Consider the following 12,189-nt stretch of genomic DNA (forward strand, 5'->3'; position numbering starts at 1 on the left):
ACACACACACACAATTGAGGAGCATCGTCTCCAACCTCATTCTTCAGACTTTATCAATTCAGTGAACCAAGCGATAAATGCGACTACTTACTCTTGGCAACAATATCTTTCACATGCAAATTTAGCCATGTAATCTTTTAGTTTTAATCGGTGTTGTAACTGGTTACACCACTTGAGTGACTTCCTAAAACAAGTCGGGTGCTGTATTTGATTGTTGTCACTGTTCATGTGATGTTGGTTTTATAAAAACGAGCTCTGACTGCCGTGGATCAACTAGAAAAACAATACAAAATTTATTAAAAAACAATATCCATGCACTAGTGGCGCGAGGCGCGAGGCCCTCGGCCTGGTTGCCGCAGTTCGGGGTCGCGAGCCCATGGCATGGCAACCGCTCCTCCGCCGTGCTCCACTTCACTGATTCCCACCAGAGATGCGGATACCCGTTTCCCTTTCCTCCTCCAAACCGCAACATCTCTCTTTCTTTTCCAGCATTTCCAATTCGTTCGTTCGTTTCCCACGCTTCCTGACCACCTTCGCTCCGCCCCGCGCCCCCCCTCTCCTCCGTCCCTCCCGGATCCAACGCGGGCGTCGCGCCACGGGGTCCGCCGTCAGGACGATCGGCCGCCACTGCCCCGGTGAGCGCCCGTCCTCCCCGTCCCTCCCACTCCCAGTCCCGTGGCTCTCGGCGCGGCCCGTTTGACCGCGCGCGCGGTGGTTTCTCCACCCTTTTCGGGGGCGTATCCGTAACCGCGGCTCGGGCGCATTTCGACTGGCGATTTGGCGGAAATGGATCGCCCGCCAGCTTGCTTGCCGGCAGGGTGTGCAGTGCAGTGCAGTGGCTCCGGTGCTTAAGTGATTGCGGAATTTACAGGTTTTGAATTTTTTATCCATCAGACATCAATGGGTGTGAGATGCGATTACTCTTCGGGCCTCGCCTGATATTTCGAATCCAGTGACTGGGTTTGATGGACATTATGACACCATATGAATAATAATGTCCCAAATCATAATAGTAATAAATAATGTGAATCAGATGACTCAATTAGCGTTAAGCAAATTCGTCTAGCTGTTGCAATTTGGGCCAAATTGTGAAGTTGTTGGCGATGTACATTTATAGACGCTCAGCAACGTTTTTGGACATCCCCAAAACAAGCCGCTGTCTGGATTTCCTCCCGTCCACTACTTGGAGATGTTTGCTGCCATTATGGATTGATACGCAGGGTGCATTGTTTGGGTTGTATTGTTTGTAAGCTAATTATGGCTGGCAATTCTTTTGGCAGTTCTACAATGCCGGTTCTGGACAAGTGTATATAACCAAGTCCTGAACAATGCTGGTATTTTCAGACATGGAATATCCTGTTTTCGTGTTTGTTTAGGAATTGTTGAACTCTCATAGCTGTTATGCAAAAACCGATAGACCATGAATGCTAGTACAATTTATGTTTTTGGCAAACTTTGTGTTATCTCTTTCTTTTTGCATGCGTATATATACTTCAGATGTGGCAACACCTATAACTAGATGTTTGCCATGTTTCAGGGTTCTACTCGGAGAAGCATGAACCGGGCATTCTTGTGAGAAAAGGAAGCAGCAATCAAGAATGGCTTCTAGGGCAATCATCAGGAGAAGGAAGTATATTCTTGAGCATACTAATGGGCCTCGCCTATTACATTCATCTAAGTTTACTTCCGGCCAAGGAACATTTGGATGTGATGTTGAGCACAACACTGTATCCCATGTGCCGCAGCAGAATTCGGGGGATTCTAGCCATGAGAAGCAGCAATTTACTTTAAGGAATAGATGCCTTTTGGGCCTTAGTAACGGGTTCCTGCGTCGCCCAGCCCTTGGTGTTCCTCTTGCCTCTTATGAATCCAAAGCACATATTTCTGTATTCCCCTTGGGAGCCAGGTATTTCCGGCAGTCAGTCCGCGCAGCGTCAGAAACAGCTGGGCAGCCGAAATCTGGTATTAAGAATGGAAAGAGTGAGGACCAGAACCAACCAGAAAAGGAGGCGTCTCCAGAAGAGTGTGACCAGGCGGTGGAAGGCTTAAGCACTGCAAAGGCTAAAGCCAAAGCAATGGTGCAGGAAGTCCAAAAGACTGACCAATCGATCATACAGAAATTCTGGGCAACACTTCTGGGTATTGGTCCTGCTCTGCGTGTTATTGCTTCAATGAGCAGGTCTTTGTTACCTTCTTTGAATTGAAGTATATCTGCTGCCTTGCTCATTTTCATGGATGGCTCTTTGCTTCGATGTTTTAATTTATATTTCGTTTTGTGGGTTTAAGAGCCGACTGGGCTGCGAAGTTGAAGCATTGGAAGGAAGAATTTGTTTCTACGGTGCAGCATTATTGGCTGGGCACTAAGCTACTGTGGGCAGATGTTAGCATTTCATCAAGATTGTTGGTGAAGCTTGCTGATGGAAAGAGCCTTACAAGGAGAGAGAGGCAACAGCTTACACGCACAACAGCAGACATGTTCAGGCTTGTACCGTTTGCTGTGTTCATCATCATTCCGTTCATGGAGCTCTTGCTGCCAGTGTTCCTGAAGTTGTTCCCAAACATGTTGCCATCCACTTTCCAGGACAAGATGAAAGAAGAGGTAATGACCTAGGTTCTGTACACTGTCCTGGCAGCAAAATTATTAAACCCAGACATACATGCTCAGGACTGCATTTCATTTTCCTACATACAGGAGGCATTAAAGAGGAAATTGAAAGCAAGGATGGAATATGCAAAATTCTTGCAAGATACAGCGAAGGAAATGGCAAAAGAAGTGCAAACATCACGTAGTGGGGATATGAAACAGACAGCTGAAGACCTGGATAAATTTTTGGACAAGGTATTTGCTCAATTTATCGTGTCATCTCGCAAGCATAGATAAAGAGGTGTGCCATATTAATGGTTTTTGGTGATGTACTCTGCAACCAGGTCAGGAAAGGTGGACATGTCCCCAATGAAGAAATTTTGAGCTTTGCAAAGTTGTTTAACGATGAGCTGACTTTGGATAACATTAACAGGTTGGTGTTTCATTGAATGTTTACTTAATCCTTGATTTTACCAGCTCACACTTACATTTTTCTGCAGATCACGGTTAGTAAACATGTGTAAATATATGGGAATTCAGCCTTTCGGTACAGACAACTACTTGAGATTCATGCTTCGAAAGAAGTTACGAGAGTATGTCCTTAAATCGCTTCTAAATGTTGTGATATCAGAGAAAAAAATGATACAGTGGATGATGTAGAACATATCTTGTATCCAAATCTGTTGTTCAATTTAAGAGTTGCATCTTCAGCATTTAAGCATGATTTTATACTGGACTAGTGGAAGGGGCGCCTTGGCGCAGTGGTAAAGCTGTTGCCTTGTGACCATGAGGTCATGGGTTTGAGTCCTGGAAACAGCATCTTGCAGAAATGTAGGGAAAGGCTGCGTACTATAGACCCAAAGTAGTCGGACCCTTCCCTGGACCCTGCGCAAGCGGGAGCTACGTGCACCGGGCTGCCCTTTTTTTTCATACTGGACTAGAGCTATTTTTGTTGGGGAGGAGTGTGCATGCGGTAAACCTGTGGTTTTTGGCCTTGTCCGCCGGTGTAGTGTTTCATACTCTTTATTTAATGAAATGACAGCTCGCCTACCTGATTTTTGAAAAAAAAACATAGAAAACTGGATGTTTTATTTTTTATAGTTTGCTCATCCACTGTGCCAATTTAGATTTTTGGTATTCAACCATAATATAATGTTTATGTGTTTATGCACAGCATTATGAATGATGATAAGATGATTGAGGCTGAGGGTGTGGAGTCTCTTTCTGAGGAGGAGCTCCAACACGCTTGTCGCGAACGTGGCCACCTTGATTTATTGTCAACAGAGGAGATGCGCCATCAGGTTTGTTTGTTTGGAAACTGCTGATGAGTCATCCATGGTGTTGCCTAGGTCATGGCATTAAAATGCACATCAGGTGCCTATTATTGGGGATTTATATGTTATTGTATTGGCACTCTATTAGTGAATGTTTTGCCACCCGCACCATATATCCTGCTATTTTTTCAGTTTTTGCTAATTATAGTTGCCTAGTACCAATTTTGGCCAAGAATTTGAATATTTCCTTCTACGTTCAGCTCAAAGACTGGTTGGATTTATCACTCAATCAGTCTGTGCCATCATCTCTTCTGATTCTATCAAGGTAATTTTGGTGATAATTGTCCTGTTGACTGGATGCTTATCTTCAAATTTTAACCTGTGCTAAAAAAATGTCAGAGCTTTTACTGTATCTGGGAAAATGAAACCTGAGGAGGCTGTTGTAGCAACGTTATCTTCTCTGCCAGATGAAGTTGTGGGTACAGTTGGAACAGCATTGCCTTCTGAAGATTCTGTTTCTGAAAGGAAGAGAAAATTGGAATTCCTAGAGATGCAGGAGGAACTTATCAAGGTACACTAATGTGCTATAAACATGTATTCCTGGCTGTCTTCTGTGTAGGCTTGCCAGACACAGATCTCCCCTTATTTTCACATTCTTGGTTGTATCACCAAAGCTTGCCCCATTCTTAGTTTGGAACCTCATCTCAAGGTTATAAATATGTTGAACTAGTTTAGGATGATAATCCATAGCTTTATAGTATTTAATTGTTTTTCTCAGACTATTTGCTTTTGAAATATAGAAATGTGATATCGTTTGTACAAAGATCATATTTTTCTGTCCTGGTTTATGTTTCACTTAGATTTACTGAACTTAAAAGATTGGTAAATTATTGCTTTTTTAAAACTTAGAGTAGGAAAGTTCTATTGAAAGAACATGAAATAAAAAATACCACCACAATAAGATCCCATCTTACACAAACTCATTTTTGTATTCTTTAGTAGTGCAATAGAAATCAGTTCTTCATGTAATTACTTTGTTGATTTGAAGATGCAGTTTTTCTAGCTGGCTTTCTATTTCCTTGGTAACCCCAATTCTAATATGTTTTGCCTATGCTGCTTTGTAAACAACCTGGATGGAGAAACAATGGTTTTCTATATGTTTTTCTCAGTTCTACTGTTTTATGTTTCAACTAAGCGGCAATGATTATTAATGCATGTGTTCTTCACAACAAATGATATACCCAGGAGGAAGAGAAAGAAGAAAAGGCAAAGCTATACGAACAAGAGGCTACTAAGGAAGATTTGGCTTTGAAGGAAATGACTGAGCCTACTGCTAGGGAAGGAGAGGAACTAAAGAAATCAAAAGAACATGAGAAGAATGACCACCTTGGTGACATCAGTCAAGCATTGGCTGTGCTCGCATCTGCTTCTGTACGACTCTACTTATTTTCGTGTTAATACTTGTTACGTGCATTTCAACAAAAAACTTACATAAATGCTCTGCTGCACCTGTTTAATTTTTGTCTTTCATTGCAGTCTGTTACCAAAGAGCGAGAAGAGTTTCTGAGCCTTGTAAATAAAGAGGTATGAGTTGGAGATATACTACCCTTTTATGAGCTACCAGTTTGCATTATGTAATATTGAAAACCCTATTTGGTGGAATTCAGATAGAACTATATAACACCATGCTGGAAAAGGAGGGCACAGTGGATGAAGAAGAGGCTAGGAGAGCATATAGGGTGGCCAGGGAGGAATCAGATCATGCTGCAGAATTAGTTGCAGGAGAAAAAGTTTCTTCAGCATTAATAGAGAAGGTAAGGAAAAAATTTCCGTGTCTAAAGTTCAACTAGAACTTCAACTCAGAAGCATCCCTTATTTGAAGTTCAATATAGTGTATGTAGCAGCTCAAACAGATATACATGAACTGTTGACTGGCTTACAGGATGTTATAACTTATAAGTGACAATTTGTGCTCAGCTAGTAATGAGCTTTGGTGATCTTTCGCTTGCAGGTTATAATAGTTGGATAGTTCATTACATCCAGACCTTAAGAAGTTTGTTCCAATTTCCAAGACTAATCATATGGTCTTCTTGCTGTCGGCAAGTAGCTATTGGAAATCACTAAAATATGACCAGAAAACCTAAGCCTAGAAAAGAAGCTAACATTTTTTTCTGAGAAGATGCAAATGTTTGCTTATCCAACAAAGCACTAAGTGTCAAAAACGCTCTTATATTATGGGACGGAGGGAGTAGCAAATTTATTTACAAGCATATGAATAGGTGATTACAACCCCACACATGCCACGCCCTTTGCCCGCAAAAGCATCTCCGTGCGAATTAAAAGAGAAGCGAACATGGTTGGATTATTTTGTGCTTTGTTGGAGAAGAGATAAAATTACTTTAGATATACTAGTGATCACTAATTTCAACTTTCTTGTCTGCACATTCTGGCCTCGTCCCAAATGGCACAGAGGTATCATTTGAATTATCACAGGAACTGTTCTGAGTTCTGACCTAGTTTTGAAGCAATCTCTTGTGTTGTTGTACATAACTGAGTAGTAGAACGAAAGACAAGAAAACCAAACAAGGATGCAGAAACAAAACCCATGTGTTTCGGAGCTGTAATCACGTTATACTGGGTAGGTTTCTACCTGGAACCTATATTTTTCAGATCCGAGGTTTGTGCGTCTCCCCTTTCTCTTCGATAACGAAGGGACTACTGTTGACATTCTGTTTCGCTGCATTTTCAGGTTGATGCTATGCTTCAGAAATTAGAGAAAGAGATTGATGATGTTGATGCACGAATAGGCAACCGCTGGCAGGTGCTTGATAGGTAATTTTTTTCTTCAAAAAGGAGGATATACCCTCGGCCTCTGCATCTGGACGATGCATGCAACCATATTATTAATTATTCACAAGGACCTTACAAAGTAATACATCAGTATGCCTAAAGCCACCATCTTAGCAACACACCTGTTGCTACTCATATCCCCTTGACGAAGGGGTGCCAAATGTCCGAGCCTAATACCAAACAGACATCGCACCAAATTCTAACATCTAAAGCCGGATGCCCCAACCAAGCCACAATGCCGGGATTGGGTCACACACCGGTCTGGCGCACTCTCAGAGGCCGCCGCCACCACTAACCACCGATCCATCTCCAGAGCAGGTCGTGACGCACCAACCTTGCCAGGCTTGCCGTCGATGCCACCATGGCGTCAGACAACGCCACCATCCTGCGCGTGTCCATCCACGCGCGCCCATCGCCGAAACTCCGCAATGCCATGCCGCCACGATCTGCCGTCGGCCTTGCGGTAGATGTAACACCGCTGCTCCTCTTGCCACCTCCAGCCATCACTTGCTCCAAAACGATACCCTCAGGAGGGAAAGCGATCCAGAGAACGCCATCATCGTCCGATCCGGGAGACCCAGATCTATGGTTTCCCCCGGAGCATCCCGAGCCCAATGACACAAACTGCAACGACGATGCCTCGACAAGGAAACGACATCAAAGACGCCGCCATCGTCCGCCATGACCATAGTCGGCGCGACTTTCATCGGCACTTGCGCCACCGGGCGTGAGCCGTCGGCGTCGCTGGTCCCTTCAACCGCAGCAAACTCCAAAACGATGCCCTGAAGAGGGGCTACGACGCAAAAGCACTGCCATCGCTCGATCCCAAGGAGATCTAGGGTTTCCCCCGGAGTTGCCCGCGCTGTCAAGGGACCAAACAAGGATGGAATCCGCAGATCCACCCAGCTGCCAACGTGTCGCACCCGCCACCGCGCCGACCGCGACCTGGAGACCAAGCCCACACCTGGGCCCAGATCCGGCCGCGCCGCCGCCATCCCTGACGATCGCGACGCCCCAGACCTTGAAGCCGCCTGCCGTGGAGGTATGGGATCACCGGAGCGCCGCCACCCCCCGCCGTGACGCCAGGCCGCACGCCACGCTCCGGCCTGGGGGCGCCGGCCCGCGCCAGCCCCTCACGAGCGGGAGGGCCCCGAGTCCCCGCCGCCGCCGGCGATGGCAAGGCTTCGCCCTGCCGCGCCCTCGGGCGGCGGCGAGGGAGGAGGAGGAGAAGGGGAGGCCGGGTGACGGGATTTGGGAGCCTCCTGGCCGCCACACAGGGGCGACTCGGGAGGAGAAAAACTATGCACGGTCATATTTTTAGGTTATAAGCATAATTCGCTCATTTATATCGTATGCCAGTAACCAAGGAACTGGACTGCAAGGGGAATATGTTTGATATTTCCTTGCTGAACAATAATAAACTGATCTTGTTACAGGGACCGTGACGGCAAGGTGACTCCGGAAGAGGTAGAAGCAGCCGCAGGTTATCTCAAGGACACCATGGGGAAGGAAGGTGTCCAAGAGCTTATCAGCAACCTTTCCAAAGACAGAGGTTCAGCCCTGGCACACACACTTGCATCTACTGTACTAGCGTATCAGTATCACTGTCCATCTTCCTTGCTCCTCCTATATCTAAGATGTTATCTGCTCATGTGCCTTACAGAAGGGAACATCCTCGTGGAAGACATCAAGAAGATGGCGTCGCAAACGGAGGAAAACTGCGAGCAGAAAGAAACGGCGCGCTGATTGGTAGAAGAAGAAGAAGCATTCTCTATCGTATCTGTTTATAACTTTATATATACCGTCGGCTCATTCTTTTCCCAGTTTCAGTTCGTGGCAGCGCAAACGCGCGGGGCGGTCAGTTTTTTTCTTGTGACCGTCTACAGTTCTAGTCCCCGGTGCCGCCGACCATTGGTAAGGTGTGAATGGCGACTAAAGTTTCAACCGGTCGCCGTTGAGATCCACTGATTGGCTGGATGGGGAAATAAATTCAGGCCTTTGATCCAAATGATCTGAATAAAGGTATCGATGTGCCTGGCTTAGTTTAGGCCTATTTGAATGAGCGCGTATGCAACCGGAGGCGATGTTGTCAGCCGATGTCAATGTGATGCAAGTGGGGAGAGTGTGTAATACAGTGGCTCGTGAACTTGCTCAGTTAGCTAGAGAAGAAATAAACCGGCTCTCCGTGGATTGTAATGATGTTACTGTTGTTTAATCAAATCAATAAAGCTCTTTTCGACGGCCTTGAAGTCATGTCTTAGACTGGTGCCCTCTTCTTAAGCTCTGGGTCTGCCACAGTTTGATGTCTTGAAGCTTGCCCAAGGGCCTGAGTTTTTTTTTTTGCGCAAAGGGCCTGAGATTAACTAACTGCATAGTTTGCCCAGATGGTGTGCGCAAGACTGTTCCGTAGAGTGTCAGCGTCTCGAGGAAAGGTAATTGTAATGTAAGTTATTTTCTGCGAGTTTCTGGTGTCTTTGATTGATGAATCATAAGGCACAAAGGATGGTCCCGTAGGGATCAGGTGGTACACTAGCCTTTCCCATGTTTCTGACCATTACTCCCTAGATATCCCTATCATCCTATGGATAAAAACTAAATTTCTTGTGAACACTACCTTCTCATGAAAACTCTGGAAATCAATTGTAGCAATTTTAACAACTTCTAAAGTATACATATATCAGGAGTAAACCACTGAGTTCTTATGGTGGATAATTTCCGCCAGATTCTTGCCAAAGATGATTTAGCTAAGCATTCTCAGTAACATAAATTAAGAGTAAGGCCCCGTTCGGATCTCCGCTAGCTTCCCGAAATAGCTGGCTTCCCAGCTTCTCGCTGGCCTCCAGCTTCTCGCTGGAGCAGCGATTCGTTCGGTTGAACATCCTTCGCTTCTCACGTACGCATGGACTGGTAGCCCAGGAAATCAGGCTAAGGCCTGTTCAGCCAGGGTTTGGGCCAGGTCATATTGGCCCAGTTCGGTTGGGGAAGCAGGTTTGAGCGATTGAAACGGTACGTGAGATTCACTTCGGAAGGGCAGTGGCTTGTAATTTCGACCAACTCCTTGCTTCGATGTGTCGAGGGCCAGTTGTAGCGATCGAAACGGTACGGGAGCCTCACTTCGGAAGGGCATTCCCATGTAAATTTGATCAACTCCTACTTCGCGAAGCTGGGCTGGCGCTGCTCCTTGAATCCGAAAAAATTGCACTGCGTATTCCTCGTCTCCGCGGAGCCTGCTTCTTGGATCAGATCCGTTCGGCTGGCTTCTGGGAGCGATTTTAGGAAGCTGGCCTGTGGAAGACTTCCGAACGGGGCCTAAATTGCAAAAAAACACCACATTAGGAGACGCTAAAACAGAAAACCATCACCTTTCATTTTTTTTTCAAAAAACCACCACGTTTGCGCTGACAGTTTTCAAAAAACACTGGTTGCATGGTTTGGCGCGTCTGAGTGAAAAACTGACCGGTTGGACCTGCTGTCAGGCGCCACGTGGATAGGGGAGACGGCGCCCGTGACGCGCGCCGTTAGAGGCGTCACACATGACCTAACGAGCCGGCCCGACCCAGCCTGACCCGTTCGTCCATTCGCCTCTCTCTCGCCTTCTTCTATGCCCGCGGCGCGTTTGCCACCGCCTCCGCCATCCATTTGTCGCCGCCGGCTGCCGCAGCGATGGTGTCCTGGAAGGACGGCGAAACTAGCGGCGAAGATTCTATGTCCCCCCTCTTCAACTCGCACGCGGACGAGACCTACGTGAGTATCATTTCTCTTTGACTTAGGGTTAGGGTTTTCTTTGATTTGAGCTTAGTTTTCACGGATTTGAGTTGGGATTTGAGCACTGTTGCAATATTGTAGATCCCACAGACCATTGTTGACCCGGAGTGGTGCGGTATTGTTGCCGGAGGACCGATGTGCTGTCACAACCTTCCTGTTCATAGGGCTGTTGTGTTCCAAGGAATCAACACTGGCCGTAGGTTTTATGGATGCGGTAATCAGGTTAGTGGCAGGTCCTCTCTTGTACATGTACATTACACAAATCCTTTTTTGATGCTTAGTGAACTGAATATAGGTTTATATGTCTGTTAACTGAATATAGTTGTGTACTTAGTTTTCTGAAGATGTCGTTTTATCAGCTGTTTTGAGGGGGAAATGTGTCAAGTTTAATCAATGCTTAACTGAATGTGTCTGGTTTTAAATGAGCTCAGTTAACTGAATATATGTAGCTATTAACTGAATGTATGTAGCTGTTTAACTGAATATATGTAGCTGTTAACTGAATATGGTGTTAACTGACTTCTCTGAATGTGGCTGTTAACTCGGTTTTGTCTGAATTATTATAGGAAGGTGACAATTGTGGTCTGGTTCAATGGATTGACCCAGAATGGCCAGAACCCATGAAAAATGCACTTCGCAAACTTTGGGATATGTATGAGCAGAGTAGCAAAGAGAATGATACTAAAGAAAAGCTCATACTCAAGCTAGGAGAAGAGAAGAAGCTAATCCAAGAGAAGCACCACAACCACATCAAAGAAACAAGCAATTTTTTTGCTACAATTCACAAGAATGTGATGAGAGAGAATTATCAGAAGATTATGCAGGATGGTGATGTAGAGAATGTTGTAGTTCAAGCCCAGGAAGAGAAGGCTAAACTTGAGAAAGGCAATATTGAGCTTAGGACAACACTGCAAGTGATTAAGCAGAGTAATGATGAACTTGTTAGGAATTGGAAGCAACATGTAGCAGATGAAGGTGCTCAACAGATTGAACAGATGAAGAAGGAGAAGACGAAGCTAGAGTATATCATAGCTGATTTGCTTAAGGATGGGGAGGCAAACAAGATAAAGATGAGGAAAATCAAAGAAATCTGTGATGAGTGAGTAATTTGTTGGCATAATGTATGAGGCCAACAAGGTTGAATTAAGTTTGGTTGGTTGTATTGTGTTGAACTATGTTGTTTCTGTTGAACTAAGTACTCTGTTTTCAGTAATGGAGTTAATCTAAATCTTATTAGTATGTTGTTTAGTTGTAATGGATTATTATGTAAGATGTGAACACTAAGTTGTTTGTTGGATGTGATCGGTGTGGTCTAGTTTGATCTTGTTGATGAAATTTTATTTATAAATTATTGTTGTGATGGAATGAAATGATCAAATTTCTGTTGTCATGGAATGAAATGTTTAGGGTTAGCCTAAAGAGGTTGATGCCTTTCGTCGACGGTTGTCGAGAGGATAGGGTTAGCCTAAAGAGGTTGATGCCTTTCGTCGACGGTTGTCGAGAGGATAGGGTTAGCCTAAAGAGGTTGGTGCCTTTCGTCGACGGTTGTCGAGAGGATAGGGTTAGCCTAAAGAGGTTGGTGCCTTTCGTCGACGGTTGTCGAGAGGATAGGGTTAGCCTAAAAAGGTTGATGCCTTTCGTCGACGGTTGTCGAGAGGATAGGGTTAGCCTAAAGAGGTTGGTTCCTTTCGCCGACGGTTGTCGAGAGGATAGGGT

At 45.2% G+C, this 12,189-nt stretch overlaps 1 protein-coding gene across 1 annotated transcript; it reads left to right on the plus strand.

Annotated features, from left to right (window-relative positions):
* The first annotated feature begins 454 nt into the window (after positions 1 to 454).
* Positions 455 to 8,957, plus strand: LOC119355605 (mitochondrial proton/calcium exchanger protein-like). Its single transcript, XM_037622431.1, has 15 exons — positions 455 to 635; positions 1,538 to 2,179; positions 2,287 to 2,599; positions 2,693 to 2,839; positions 2,929 to 3,017; positions 3,085 to 3,177; positions 3,759 to 3,885; positions 4,119 to 4,183; positions 4,258 to 4,429; positions 5,104 to 5,289; positions 5,395 to 5,442; positions 5,526 to 5,672; positions 6,608 to 6,690; positions 8,145 to 8,260; positions 8,372 to 8,957. The coding sequence occupies exons 2-15, from the start codon at positions 1,599 to 1,601 to the stop codon at positions 8,452 to 8,454; spliced, it is 2,250 nt and encodes a 749-aa protein (XP_037478328.1). The 5' UTR covers positions 455 to 635; positions 1,538 to 1,598; the 3' UTR covers positions 8,455 to 8,957.
* Positions 8,958 to 12,189: the final 3,232 nt, after the last annotated feature.

The sequence above is a fragment of the Triticum dicoccoides genome, chromosome 2A, assembly GCF_002162155.2.
Source record: "Triticum dicoccoides isolate Atlit2015 ecotype Zavitan chromosome 2A, WEW_v2.0, whole genome shotgun sequence".
In the NCBI taxonomy this organism is placed as follows: Eukaryota; Viridiplantae; Streptophyta; class Magnoliopsida; order Poales; family Poaceae; genus Triticum; species Triticum dicoccoides.